General features: G+C 42.1%; 1 protein-coding gene across 3 annotated transcripts; it reads right to left on the bottom strand.

Annotated features, from left to right (window-relative positions):
* Positions 1-1,354: 1,354 nt before the first annotated feature.
* vgll2a (vestigial-like family member 2a) lies at positions 1,355-7,098 on the bottom strand. Of its 3 annotated transcripts, none has more exons than XM_041860619.2 (4): positions 6,740-7,098; positions 4,607-4,877; positions 3,338-3,814; positions 1,355-2,306 (listed from the first exon to the last, which is right to left on the bottom strand). In XM_041860619.2, the coding sequence occupies exons 1-4, from the start codon at positions 6,824-6,826 to the stop codon at positions 2,107-2,109; spliced, it is 1,035 nt and encodes a 344-aa protein (XP_041716553.1). In that variant the 5' UTR covers positions 6,827-7,098; the 3' UTR covers positions 1,355-2,106. The 3 variants fall into 3 exon arrangements, with proteins under 3 accessions (XP_041716553.1, XP_041716555.1, XP_041716554.1); XM_041860621.2 differs by having other exon boundaries at positions 2,148-2,287; XM_041860620.2 differs by having other exon boundaries at positions 2,214-2,431; positions 6,740-7,097.
* Positions 7,099-15,501: the final 8,403 nt, after the last annotated feature.

The following is a 15,501-nucleotide window of genomic DNA, read 5'->3' as shown; positions in this document are numbered from 1 at the left end:
TGGCTTCCGGGTTAAGAAGCGCAGTGGGGAGTTGCAGCGATGAGACAAGATCGAAAAAGGGGGTAAAATACACACACACTGATCATTTTAAAACTTATCATTTTCCACTTAGCCTAGATGCAGTAATTAATTGACCCAAACACTGCATGTAGTCTATTTTACCTGCCAATTGCACATTTCATCCCATTAACTGCTTAAAACCCTCCCATGATTATAAAAAACAAAAATGTATCTGAAAATATTCCTTTGTTAGAGGTTCTCCGGGGAGGGAGAGACCCTCCACCCCTCTCTTGTCATTCATCACTTTTGTCAGAAGCTGATATGAATCTACAGCTGTCCAGTGCTAAACTGAAACACAACCAAAAATACTATCTGAGAAAGGGAACACATGGTGGCAGCGTCACAATTATTTTGTTCTTGCCCCTATTTCCTTTTCAGCCCCCTGATTCTTAAGACCGTTCCATTGCTTTTTCTCCCTCCGATCATTAAGTTATGTGTTAATTGTGGCCTGTTCGTATGAAGCCTTTTGTATGTCCTCAAGGAGAAAAGTATGTCCATGGAGAAAATAGAGATGGTGTTAAATATAGTGACATTTTAACATTTTAGTCATTTAGCAGACGCTCTTATTCAGAGCGACTTATAGTTAGTGCATTCATCTTAAGATAGCTAGGTGGGACAACCACATATCACAATCATAGTGAGTAAATTTTTATTTAATAAAGTAGCTCTTCTCAAGAAAATCTCAGTTGAATGTGTATAGCTGCTTCCTCCCTGTCTATTCTTCCGGACAAGGTCAAATACTATTCTGTACAAATGCTTTTGCTGGTGTACGGTATTGAATGCCCTTTAGAAATATGTCTTTACATTGACAAGTTGAAGCATCGGCATTCAGTATCTACAAGAGAATGATTTAAGATGAATGAAAACTCCAGTACACTGATAATGCATTAGTGGAGGGTAAAAATGAAATCATCCTCGTATGATGCATTTTGCAAAACATAGCATCATATGATGCAAAAAGCATCATATGATGATTTATGTATTTTGAAAGTTACTTGATTGCGGACAAGCAAAACATTTTGGGACTATGTCAACAATGGACTAATGAAACAAATACCAAAATATAGTTTTTGGGTGGAATTTTCCTTTAAGTTGTGCTTGCTGATGGCTAAATGATATCTATGCTGTCTTCATTATATAATTGAAGAAATTAACCAGAACTATAGACTGACTCACGTCATCAAACAGAATAGTTTTCAAATGGACTGTCTGTGAAATTGTATTTTCTATAGATCACCCATTTTTCTACTGTGTACATGTTCACCTAAATAATCAGTTGAGTGTGAGCACAGAGTCTATAGTTGAGTTTTAATCACATTGTGCCATTGCTTTATAGTTACAGGCCGAGGCAGACAACACATTGACATTACATCACAACTGTATCAAGAAAAAATACTTTAAAAGGCAATATATTAATGTGTTCACAATACAATATACCACGGATAATGACTGTTTGACTTTGCTTTATACCTGGGATGACTGAAAAACAATGAGGAATAAGTACATAAACATCCAAATATTTAATGCAACATTCTCACATATACTGTAGCACTGCACAGATATGGCACACAGACATACATAGCAAAGTTGTGTGTGTCCACTTCTGCTACCCCCTGTCCACCCCGCACCTCAAAATCACCAGTCAAACCAGTTGTTCCCTGTGGGTCGGGGTCCAGATTTGACAAAATGCTCCTTTTATGAAGTCCAGAGCCCCTGGTCAAACACTGTGCAGTGACAGTACGATTGTGTGTGTGTCCGTTGAGTTCTGAAACAGTTGTCGTTGACAGCTGCTGGGGAGAAACATAGAGTCAAATGGCTTCAAATAGCCGCTGCTCACTTCAGTCATGTTAGAGAATGCTCCTCTCTCTTGCTCCTCTCCTTTCATGGATAAATAAAAGCACAATAGCAAATAGTGTTTCTCCAGTCTTTGAGTATGCTCTCGTCAAATCTAATTTGTTATGTTCCAGTTTCACTCTATTTTTATTTTTTAATACGTTTCCTCTTTGGAGGAGTTGAAAGCGTTCAGTCTTGGCCAGATAACATTTGTCAGTCACACCACTGAGCATTTCTGGCAAGCAAGTCCTGCATGGTTTTTGCCCTCCTTTCTCTTAAGTAGGAGAGTCTCCGTTTTAGATTCTCTCCCTTGTCCACTGCATTTCCAGTAGAGTATCCACAATGGAGTAATTTCAGCTGAGGATGTTTCCGCCACAGAGGGTGTAGCATCGAGCTGCAAGTGAGATTAGAATCTGTTACAGAAAAAGTCTGTCAATATCATACAGTGCAGAACAACACAGAGGCCAACTCAGGCCTGGGAGGGCAGCAGAGCTTTAAAACCAGTACAAGTCCTTGCTCTTATCCTGGGGCTGCAGACCTGAGAGGACAGGAAAGAGAACAAAATAGAGAAAAGACAAGGGAGGGAAGGATTAGGAAGAGGTAGACCAAATGGCTTATATGTAGAAGCAGGAAGCCCTGAAGCAGAAAAGTGTGAAAAAGCATATTGCCTCCCAGTAGAAAGAAGAGACTAAGAACTCAACCTGTTAACCCCACAAATTAATTGTCTTTCTTAGTGTTGGAGAGTGGCCTTGACAAACAACAACCTGCATAATGTTATGAATGTAAGCATAACCCCGGTGTAAGGCGCCACACCGTTTCTTAACTTTTACATTAAATGAATTGTAGTGCGCACAATAGTAGTCGTGAATGTTATAATATATATATTTTTTCTTCTTTTTACACCTTTTTCGTGATATCCACAGTCTTGTCCCATCGCTGCAACTCCCGTACGGAGAGGCGAAGGTCGAGAGCCATGCGTCCTCAAAAACACGACTCCGCCAAGCCACACTGCTCGCTTAACCCGGAAGCCAGCCGCACCAATGTGTCGGAGGAAACACTGTACAGCTGGCGACCGAAATCAGTGTGCATGCGGCTGGCCCGCCACAAGGAGTCGCTAGAGCACAATGGGACAAGGACATCCCGGCCGGCCAAACCCTCCCCTAACCCGGACGACGCTGGGCCAATTGTGCGCCACCTCATGGGTCTCCTGGTCGCGGCCGGCTGCGACACAGCCCGGGTCGAACCCGGGTCTTTAGTGACACCTCTAGCACTGCGATGCAGTGACTTAGACCGCTGCGCCACTCGGGAGGCCCCAGTAGTTGTGAATGTTTGAGGAAAATGAAATCATATAGGCTATTCTGAAGTACACTTGGAACAGCTAGTCCTTTGTGAAGAGTTAACACTGCATGTTGTGTGCTGTTGTTGTTATTGCTGTTGTTGTTACCTGCGTCCACATTGAGGCCGATGCTCTGGCTGATGTCTGCCCCTGCCCCTGTGAACGCCCCGGTCCAGGCTGAGCTGGCTGACTCGCTCTTCCCAATGTCACACGGCGAGGCGCTGGGCCCGGGGACAGCGGATGGAGGGAGCCGATGTGGCCGCACAGAGGGCACCAGCAGAGAACTGTAGCGGGGGTCAAAGTGCGTGCCGTAGACCTCGTGCATGCTGGGTCGAGGGTAGGGGGAGCCCTGGGTGCCGATGGCCCCGCCGAGTGAGTAAGGGTGGTGGTGGTGGTGTGAGTGGTGCCAGGGCTCTGGGGTGGCCTGGTGGAGGTGGCTGTGTAGGGAGGCAGAGGAGTAGGAGTCCCCAGGGAAGGGTATCTCTGAGAAGGAGGATCCTAAGGCACTGCTCAGGGACGAGGGCTGGTACGCACTGTTCCAGAAGGATGGGGGGAAACTCCTCTGGCTCATCGGGAATGATCCATCTGGGAACCCACAGACACATTGAAATGCTCAATCACAGATCAATTAAGTGGTAAAAACTATGAATGTATCTGTGGGTGACGATCGATAAGCCTGTTCTGAGGATGTGGCTAAATAGCGACCATGATCATTAAATTATCAATTAAATTGAAAGGATGAAATAAAGGAAAACATGATAGGGAAAGATGCATGGATAAATATAGTTGTTGTCAGTTATTCCTGATGGTTGATCAAAATTGGAGAATGGTTGGCTATATAATATTGGTCATATAATTACATTTTAAATTAATTCATTAAGGGAGTAATATGCAACAGAACAAATTATAGCCTACCAAACCCTCATTAAAAATTCCCCTACAATATAGTGAATAAGTCTGAGCCCTACATTCCACTGAACCCCATGTTATCATATTTTCAACTGCCTTATTTCCAGCAATTCATCATGACCATCAATTTTGTTTTACTTTGTGATTCCGTTGCAATTTTGATCCAACACAAATGAGAGTGAATGACTGCAAACTGAAACTGAAACTATGGGAGCATAACAGGTGATTAATTGATTTGTTCCAAAAATCCAAAGTTTAAAAGGAAGTTTATTTGGGTAAGGGTAAGATGTGAACACAATAATATACCAAAAACTAAAAACTCACATGCATGCAAGACCTAGGCATACTTGCCATCCTTTATCGTCTATATGCCTAAAAACACAGTCGTTGTGGTGAAATGAAACAGGTGTTTGGAGTGGCTCTGTGATCTGCACAGTGCACCTCTCCATGAGGTGGATGTAGGCCTACCTCGTGCGGACTTGTTGCTGGCTGACCCGGGGACGTAGCTGGTTGGTTGGCTGAGGGCCCGGCTGAAGTGCTCGTCCACCACGGAGCTGATGTCCCCGTGGAAGTAGGTGAAGAGCACGCATCGCGAGTTCAGGTACTCCGCCTCGGGAGGGTGATCTTTCTCACGCGCGCAGTCTTCCTCCTTTATCGTCGGCCCAGGGAGGTTTGAGAACGAGCTGCCACCGCTGATGCTCTCTTGCGCTTCTTGCATTTTGGAATAAAATGCCAATTTCTGAAACATCCCATAAAAACGTCAGAATGTATTAGCCTTGCCATGTATTTGATATGAATTCCTATCAAGGCATCAAGTTACCAATTATCTACTTGAATTTCACCTGCACATAATAATTTGGTGGGTCACGGCCAGGGATTACCAGAGGCTACCCTGGAGAAATTAGGTTTAAGTGCCTTGCTCAAGGGCACATCAACAGATTTTTTAACTTGTCGGCTCAGGGATTCGAACACGCGACATTTCGATTACTAGCACAACGATCTAAATGCCAGGCTACCTGCCGGCCATTTCGGTGAAGGCAAAGTGTTATATTGTGGCATCTGAGCGCTTTTTAGGCTATATTCAAAATGGTAGGTACTTAAAAAGAAGATTATCCTCTCCTCATTCATAGGCCTATTCAACGAGGAGGCAGTGGTTGGATTCAAGAACAAAACTATTCAATTTAAACCCATGTTAATTTGTTAATTATGAACATTCAAATCAAATCAAATTGTATTTGTCACATGCGCCGAATACAACAGGTTTAGACTTACGAGCCCTTTCCCAACATTGCAGAGTTAAAACGCAAGAACAATTACATTTTTTTTGTTGTTGAAGGAAATAGTAACACAATAAAACAACAATAACGAGACTGTATTCAAGGAGAAGGCTACCGGTACCGAGTCAATGTGCAGGGGTATGAGGTAGTTGAGGTAACTTAGGTAATATGTACATGTAGGTAGGGGTAAAGGTGACTAGGCAATCAGGATAGAACATAAACAGAGAGTTGGAGAGTTTTGAAGTGAATCCCAGTATTCCCTTCTCTCTCTGCATAATACATTTAAAGAAGACGTTCGCACTATTTGAAATATGAAAACCAGCTCTCTGTGCAAACAAAGATCTGAATTTGTATATTGACTGTGAGAGGTTTTAAGAAAGTGGCACACCTTAGCACCAATACACGTCTGGAAACCGAATAGCCCATATGCCTTACTGGTTCTTGTACATGCACCAGCATTATTAACTTAATTTACAGATATGTATCACATGACATGCTCCAACGAAATCGTTACAAGAGCACAAATTCAATTTTCATGAAAAAAAATTGACGCGTCCAGACAAAATAATTGTTATGAATGTAAAGAGTCCTAAATTGCAGCCTACATATTAAAACAATAACATAATAATAATTGTACTTGATGAACGGTTAATAAAAGTTGCAAACATAGCTTAAGCCTAAACTCTATTAATGACCCATAAGTATTTTGTTTTGATTGGTTAATAAAGGCCTTGGCCTTTTCAATCTACATATTTGAATAGGCCTAATTTACCCATAACTTTCACATTGCAAAATATCCTAATTGAAATAGCAATAAAATAAACATTCAGTAGCCTAAACGGAAAAGTATGCAGTAGCCTTAGCCTGAGTGATTCGATTGTGCAGGACAAGACCGAGGGAGAGCTATAGCCTAAGCAACTAATATATATACATATATATATATATATATATATATATATATATATATATATGTTATCAACTAAAAATATTATCACGGAAATTAGATAGGCTTCTGAATAACAATACGAGGAGGAATGGCTATCATTATTAATTAAGGAATCATCAATCAAAAGTAAGCATTGTCAATAGGCTAATAAATTCCTCTTAAATAGGTAACTGTTGGTAAGGAGGACTATTGGTTCCACAATCTACTGAAGGATGTCATGCAGAAGAATTTTGAGAGTGGACAATGCCAAAATACAGTAGGCCTGAATAGATCAAACTACTCGCCATAATGCGCAATTAAAGTTTTTCATCAAAGTCTGACAAAACTTTCCCTTAAACTAAATCTGCCAATAGTTTAAACAACACATCAATAACGTACCTGGTGATGATATGGGCTATACGCTGCGGCAAAATAAGGCTGAGGTGGTGGACCATACACTTGATACATAACATCCAAGCAGCTCATGGCGAAAAAAACGAATTCTCACGGATAGTAACTTGACGGAATAAGCGAAATCTTCATTGGAGATTGTAGGGCTGTAATTTCCTAAACGGGGAGAGGTTAAAGTAACTTGGAACGTTGGAGAGCGGAGTTTCTATCCCAATTGCGCTGCGCGTCCTGCCTTCGGTCTTTACGCACGGTCAATGCGACAGAAGCGCGTGGCGGCAAAAGTAAAGACATTACACAGCCTGTCGTTTTGACGTGTCTCTGGACGAGCCTGCATCCGACCAATGAGGGAGCAAAAGCACTTCACAACCATGTGTAGTTTGTCCAAAGTCTGCAATGAACATTTCATTACTGCCATGAGATGCGTGATGCTAAATGAAGTACAATGGAGCTCTACCAGATAGGCCACTTAGTGGCGAGCTTAGTACATTTTGCATTTTTGTCATTTAGCAGACGCTCTTATCCAGAGCAACTTACAGTTAGTGAGTGCATACATTTTTTTTTTCATAACACCCCAAATGTTGACTGTAGTCTAATGTCATCTGATATCAACTGTTACCTGTAATTAATTCCTTTGATATGCACCTGCATGTTACCGGCATACAATCTTTATTAAAGACCAATATGTTCATTTCACACATGTTATGGAGAGTTAAAAAACGTAACCAGAGTTTAATTTGTAGCCCAAGTACCTTGTCCAAATTCTGGTAAATAACATGCACTTGATGTCAATAATTTCGAACCTAAACCTTTTAAAAAGTACATTTTCGAATACTTTTACAGTTTGATGGGCCCTGGATAGGACACCTGAAGCATCAAGCTTCATGGGTCTGTGGTATGTTGTATAGGCCTATAAATAAGGCTAGTTTAGGTCCTTTGCAATGGAGGCTTTAAAGATAATCCCTCAGTGTATATCAGGAGGACATGCAGCCTGGACAACTATCAGTATAATGTAATGAATTGGGACAGTAAATTGATTCACCCAAATTTCACCTAGGAGTGCAATAAAACTCTGAAATATCAATATAAGGAATGTAACATAATTATGTTTTTTAGTGTTAATTAATTATGTAAACAGATCAAATAAATGAAGGAGAAGAATGCAGGGCTCCAACCCCACACTGTACAGTGCCACAATCCCTAGGTGGCCTGTCAGATTCCAAGGTCAGAGGTCAAACAGTTTGGTCACAATTTGTGTTGGGGTTGGAGTGCATTATATAGTTTGAATGATAAGAATCAACAACCACCTGTTTCTCATCAAATATTGGGAGGAAGACATTTTTTTCTAACTTAAAGTGAAAATGAGTATCCATTTTCAATGACAGTTATTGCCAGGCACATCCTTGATTTTATTAATAATATGCCATTTAGCAGACGCTTTTATCCAAAGCGACTTACAGTCATGCGTGCATACATTTTTGTGTATGGGTGGTCCCGGGGATCGAACCCACTACCTTGGCGTTACAAGCGCCGTGCTCTACCAGCTGAGCTACAGAGGACCACATATTAGGAATCTGTCTGGAATGTTTGGTATTCCTGTCCTCTTTAAACGCTTGGTGATTCAGGCACAAGTTCCTTGAACCAGCTCTGGCCAGAGAGATGGAGGAGGTCACACATTTAGATCATTTCACAACAAACAATAATGGCACTGGAATGAAGGCACTAACATTATAGAAATGCTGCTCTAGTCTATTGTGAGACAGGTAATGACTATTCATATGCAAATACTCTCTCAGCTTTCATGGTCATTGTGGGCGTGGACAAATGGTTTTCCCACCCTAATTATTTATTTAAAATGTTCAACAATTGAAGGGACACCAACCTTTTTAAACATATCCTACAAAAATTGTCTGATGCTGGATCAATCAGATAAAGGAAATCCAAGGTAAAGATGATTCTAGCCCTTTGATGGCTAGTTGGATAAGAGATCGTCTTTGCACCCAATTAACCTTGTTAGCTGTGGCAGAAATATGACCATGGGGAAAACCACCACCCCCCTCTGCTCTGCCAGCCCTGTGCTGTGACAGGGAGAACCAGGCCTCTTACACATCAGCCCTCCTTAACACACAATTAACAGCTCGGCTCTGATTTCAGATGAAAACTGGCTCCCGGCATCACTGCACGGTTGGAAGTAACACTCTGGTCACAGCACTGGAATGAATGCATGCAACACATGCTGACTTTATGCCTCGTTCAGACCCGCGGCGTCATTGCATTTTGGTACACCAGAAATACATTCATTTCCAATGGAACGCTGCGTTTGCCTTGCAGCATTGCGTTGCAGAGGCAGTTGCAGTGCGTTCTGTGTGGTGCATACGTTCGATTTATCCAATAATATAATAATATGCCATTTAGCAGACGCTTTTATCCAAAGCGACTTACAGTCATGCGCGCATACATTTTTGTGTATGGGTGGTCCTGGGGATCGAACCCACTACGCTGGCATTACAAGCGCCGTGCTCTACCAGCTGAGCTACAGAGGACCAATGTATCCATCAAGTTGTATGCATAGACTTGACAGAAATAGTATTAAAAGGTGAACGTTGAACTTTTGTTGCACACATATCTACAATTATTTTGGGATTTCATAATGTAAAAAGTTTGATTTCATTATTTATTACGCAGCATTGATGCAATGACACTGCCGGTCTGATCGAGGCATTATCCTCCTGTTTTGTCTACAGTCTACTTAGCATTATCTCAGGTCTACAAACAAAGTACTCTGCCTTTTTAGAATGGCTGATTATTCCAGCACTTAATCAACTTATTCATACACTCATCATCTTTGTTAGTATCATAGTCATCATAATCTTCATCAATATTTAAAATCTTTAACAGTTCACCAATTTTATTAAATTCAAATGTCCTCACTGGATTTTGTGAGAGGCCTATAATTAAGCAATAAGGCATGAGGAGGTGTGGTATATGGCCAATATACCACGGTTAAGGACTGTTCTTAAGCACGACGCAACACGGAGTGCCTGGATACAGCCCTTAGCCGTGGTATATTGGCCATATACCACAAACCCCCGAGGTGCCTTATTGCTATTATAAACTGGTTACCAACGTAATTAGAACAGTACAAATAAATGTTTTGTCATACTGGTGGTATATGGTCTGATATACCATAGCTGTCAGCCAATCAGAATTCAGGGCTCGAACCACCCAGTTTATAATGTGATTTTTAGTGAGCTAAATAATTCACTTGAGAATTCACTGGTGGTAGTGAAATGGTCAGTAAAGACAGACAGGGATATTGTTGAGGGATACTGCGTGAAAAGGGAACCTAAAGTTCTTTGACCATGATAAATCTATTTCCTTTCCTGCGCATTATACTCGCTCAGAACTCAGCGCAACCACACTTGTCAGTCAGATAACATTACCATTTGCAATAACTCTCCATTTCTGATGTAACAGCTCAGAAACAATGAGGTGGTTTTAGTCAGAGTAACTTCACATGGTTTCTATTTCTACACAAATAGCTTTAAGACAAGAAACGGGGGGTGAGAGTAAACACCAAGCTAATAGGAGCTAACTCCCCAAGACAACAGCACATTCAACACATCTAATGGAAGGTGGTGGAGAGGGGGGTGGAAAGGAGGGGAGGCGGGATGCACTTCACAGACTGCTTTTATTTCTTGTTGTGTTCAACACAGGAGCTGCCTAGACCAAGTCTAAAATCATTGTTTGGTCCCCTGAGGGAGAGGGATCCTTGGCCCTGGCCTTCCATATAGGCTATAGGTAATCTGCCTGGGTCCTCCCAAGGCTACTGCCAGGAGGGGTAAGGGTGAGGGGATGAAAGGGGTGGCACACAAAGGCATTGCCTGAGCAAGCCTGAATGAAGGAGGAAAGCAAACATGTACTTTACATAGTAGCTGAAGGAGGGTGGAGTAGGAGGGATTCTGCAAAATGATGACTGAATATATTAGTAGGATACGCTTTTTCAGGTGTTTGCAATGTTAACCTACTGTCCAGTGTGTCTGATGTTTTAGTCACAGCAATTAAACATTCATTATGAATAAAAAGTATTATTAGCACTATCTAGCTATTTCAGGAGCTCTACAAAAACATTCAAATACTTACACATCGATTAAAATGTTAACTCCTCCTCAAACTGCTAATATAACTATTTTCATATTTTACAACTGACTCCTTAAACCGAATGAAGCTGAAGGTCATTGGTGACAAACCCCTGTCATGACATGACTTCCATGTTGTATATGAGGAATGATCATTGATCATCATTGAGTCTGTGGTCTTCTGTTGGTGTGAACCCCTGCACTCCATGTGACTACAGCAACTGTTTTAGGGGGTTCCAGTGTGAAATGTGAAACAGAGAGTGTCTGTTTCAGGAGGGATATTGTGACACCTGTCCCAGCCACACAGCCACACAAGGCCCAGCAGCGCAAGAGCATAGAACAGGCACAGATTCCTTCAGGAGGTCAATAAAACCAGAAGGAAAGTAGGTCCTGGGCTCATTATTGGGGTGCTTAGAAAATGACACACGGTTCAGGGGTCATAGGTCAAATCCTAGGTGGTATAACATGGCTCTTTTGTTTGAGCTAATGATCATTTAAATTGTAATGATCACGAAGAAAAGAAACCCCACTCGTTTCTAATTACAGCACTTCATCTTCTAAATATGAGACCTGCTACATCAGGACCGGCAATATTATGACAATTGGGAAGCAATGGGCCTGCAGTGTGTCCGATTGATTTGGCAGGGCTGTGACTATGTAGCACGACATGGCATAAGATAAGCGTGATACGCACAGTAGAGCCCCAGCAGCCCCTTCTCATGGCGGAGACACCTGTTGCTAGTATTATGGCGATGAAGTTGTGGTCCGGCCTTTGGAGGAAATGTGGAAATCCAAACACTCTTTAATGGAGGGAGCAGGGAGCATCAGCTGTGGAGCTCATACATTCACACTGACTCCATTCATCCACCCATTCATTCCTTTGGACACGCCTGACATGAGTCTAATAGAATATATTGAAAAACTACCAGGGCTGACTGTAAGTTGCATATGTACTGAGCCAGGACAATGCAAGCTATGAGGGAAGATACGAGGGGAAATGGCATGGAAACAACATTGAATCAACCAATGTGTGCCCAGTGGGTTGCATGTAAAAGAAAATACAATGTTTTGTGAAAGGAACTGTAAATAGAAAGTCAAAATAAATAAATCATGATCAAATAATAATTGTTATTTCATGACCAGCCTTTCATTAGACTTTCACCAGGGACTCGATTAAATCAGATCTGCTTTAGCCGACACTTGCATTTGCATTTGTTTTGGTGATGTGGTGTCGGAGGTGGAACTGAGTTAGAGCTGTCAAATCCACACTGCCAAATTACACCACTTGATTTAATAATCCGACAAATCCCATGCAACCGCGTTAGAAGTAGGCAGTTCTGAAAATGTTGCCACAAATAAGGAGAACGTACCAGCTGGCTTTTGTGGGCTAGATTTTGTTTAGGTTTAGGTTAATGGTTTTACATCTGAGAGTCATTAGCATATTTCTATCATCGATACGGCCTACACTTTCTATCACTGTTCTGAACGTGGTAGTGATAATAAGGAAGGGAGTGGTTTGTGACACACAACAGCAGCCGCTCACCGATTTGTCAGCTCATACCTCAGTTACACCTCCAACATCTGCTATGTGGATGTCAGCCAACGTGGGTTAATGCTCAATCTGATTGAATCAAGCCCTAGATTGCTAATTATTATTTTCAACTACATTTTTATAATCAACTAATTATTGTTTCCCTATTATGTCCAAATGTCCAAACAAGAAAACCCCTCTACTTCATTTTTTGAAGCCAAAAGGTACTTTCAGTGTTATTCAAACGTACAATTTTTTTTATTTAGAATTCAAAATAAGTTATTATCAAACCAGGAAAAACAAGGCTATACATTTCAATGAATTTTTGAATAACTGTTCTGGGTAGTGATGTTTGGTTGTCTGTGCAGAAGCTGAAAGGACCATGTCCATGGCTATATAACAGAAAACCTTGACAGTTCAGGGACTGTTTACTTACTGGTTTAGTGTTAAAATGGGTCTCTTCTGTGACAATGCGCCACCTTAGACACTGATTGAAAATGCATTGAAAGTCTGAGAAATAATTTAATCTGAGATTCAGATGATACCACTGATTCTCAATTTTAGAGAATACAATTTGTTCCATAACTTCATAACTATTTTATAAGGTAGAGCTAAAGGGTGTATTACCGAGTGGCGCAGCGGTCTAAGGCACTGCATTTCAGTGCTTGAGGCGTCACTACAAACCCCCTGGTTCGATTCCAGGCTGTATCACAACCGGCTGTGATTGGGAGTCCCATAGGGCGGCGCACAATTGGCCCAGTGTCGTCCGGGTTTGGCCGGTGTAGGCCGTCATTGTAAATAAGAATTTGTTCTTAACTGACTTGCCTAGTTAAATAAATAAAAATTACTATTAAAGTTTCTGAAAATTTGAACTTTTCCCGCATCATGCCCAAATAATTTATTAATGACTTTGTTGAGCTACACAATCCATTTTAGATAATTTCGGAAGACCAGGACAAGATGCATGACAAATTTGTAAAATATAGTGACAATGACTTGCGCTGGATTTGTGCCACAAATGCCAAAGCATTTGAAAAATAAATATCTGTCTCAGGGAAACGAAACCAAAGCATTGATTGCAGTCATACCTTGTCCATAGACTGCTTACAGGGTAAGGAAACCAATATATCATTTTGTATTTTGAGTGAACTATTCCTTCAACCCTCTGTACAGTGTGTGTGTGTGTGTGTCTGCAGGGTGTGTGTCTGATGGCTCAGGGAAGGCCCCTCTGCAAGTTCACCACTTGAACTTGTTCGCCATCCGAAAGGTAAATAGGATGAAAATATTTCCTTGCCATCCAAGTGGTGCCATGCCAAGTTGGTGTGGGTTTAGCCTAGTGGTGGGGCGGGGAGGGCCGGAGCGTGACAAATGTGTAAAATTGCCCCTTCCAAAGAAACTTGCCTAACAACAACCAAATGTCACGTCACGTCATCCGACTCCTGTTGCATATTGAAGTTATATATTTTCCTGCCAGTTTTATGGGTGAGGTACATTTATAACCCAGGGTGAGGATGAGGTTGAAAGATGTGGTGTGCGGGTGACCAGGGGGCATTTGGGGAGTAGTCGGGAAGGAAGATATTAGCGCCATATTTTGACAAGGGCAAGAAATTCCACCCGGCTCAAATGTGTTTTGGCTCGGGGCCCAGCCCCTTGTCAAACCCATGACAGTCACTGCGCCTCCTATTTCTGGCAGGGACCTGGATCCAGAGAGGGGCGAGCCCATTAGCAGTTAAAATTAGGGCGGCCTGGTTGTAACAACACACGCTCACATCCAACAAAGATGTGGCTGGGATGGAGGAGTGCCGGGGCCCAGTGTCATGGTCATGTGCCATCCATCAGTACTGAGTCCTGTGATTCAGGAGACAGCTGGAGGCACCGGGCTGGGGATGTGAGGGGCAGAGGGAGTGTGAGGTGGAGAGTGTGTGCATGTGTGTATATGTGTGTGCGGGGTAGGGGGGTGTAGTGAGTGTGTGTGAGAGTGTGTGTTCGGGGTAGCGGGGAGTAGTGTGTGTGGGTGAGTGTGTGTGTGAGGGATAGCGGGGTGTAGTGAGTGTGGGTGTGAGGGGTAGTGGGGTGTAGTGTGTGTGGGTGCGTGCGTGCAGGATGCAGCAGCGTGTTTGTGTGTGTAGTACTTGTGGTGGGGGAGCTCTTTGTAGTGGTTTGCTGAGTGTTATTGGATAACTTTGGGTACTTTGTAATCGTCTGGCTATGGCCCCCTGGCCTCTCTGGACTCTGAAACACGGCCATGGCCAATCAGATATCACCTGGCCCAAGTGGCACGGTATACCAGTGGACCCCACATCACTGACTGATTACATCATGACTGCTAGTGTCAGTGTCTCACAGTGGATACAGTTCTCTGTGTGTCAATCGTTACATGCTTTGCCTTGTCTCTCCTATGGCAGATTTCATTACAAAATCATTAGGAATGATGGCTTCCGTTCATGCCATTCATACCGTCATAAGTGGGAGTGAGAAAAAATCCATTAATGTTGAGTGCACATCAGATACAAAGTCGCAATAATGTCACACCTACAGCTCCCGCTTCTATATCTATCCTCCGCACAATACAGCTACAGGTGTAGGACCTTAATTTTATCACTATTTTGTTGCACTAAACATGGTTATATTAATATAATATATCATTTAGCCTACACTGTAAAACAAATCCTGTTGTTTTTACAGCAATTTACTGGCAGCCAGTTACCTGTGGTTTAACAGTACATTTATTTTAAATTTATGTTAACATAATGTAAATGTAAAATGTAAATACAGTTTCCTTTTTTCACAGGTCTCTGGCTGCCATTAAGTTACTGGAAAAACAACATTATTCTTTTTACAGGGTACTTTTGGCCAGCTAATAGCCTAACTATTGGTTGTGCGGACCAAATGGGCAGGCTTGTCCTTGCACTCTGAACCCCCCATTGTGGCCCTCATTTCAACACCTCTTTTATCTTGGGCCATTAGGAGCAGAAGACAGCATACCTCGATGGAAGGAGAAGAGAATCTCTCTCTCTTCAATGTGTCCCTAGGTTAGCATTCAGCGATAACTTTGAAAAACCACATATTATTAAAAGGTCCAA

This window comes from Coregonus clupeaformis, chromosome 33 (assembly GCF_020615455.1).
Source record: "Coregonus clupeaformis isolate EN_2021a chromosome 33, ASM2061545v1, whole genome shotgun sequence".
NCBI classification, from domain to species: Eukaryota; Metazoa; Chordata; class Actinopteri; order Salmoniformes; family Salmonidae; genus Coregonus; species Coregonus clupeaformis.
The sequence above is the reverse complement of the archived record's forward strand: the minus strand, read 5'-3'. Positions and strand labels throughout refer to the sequence as shown.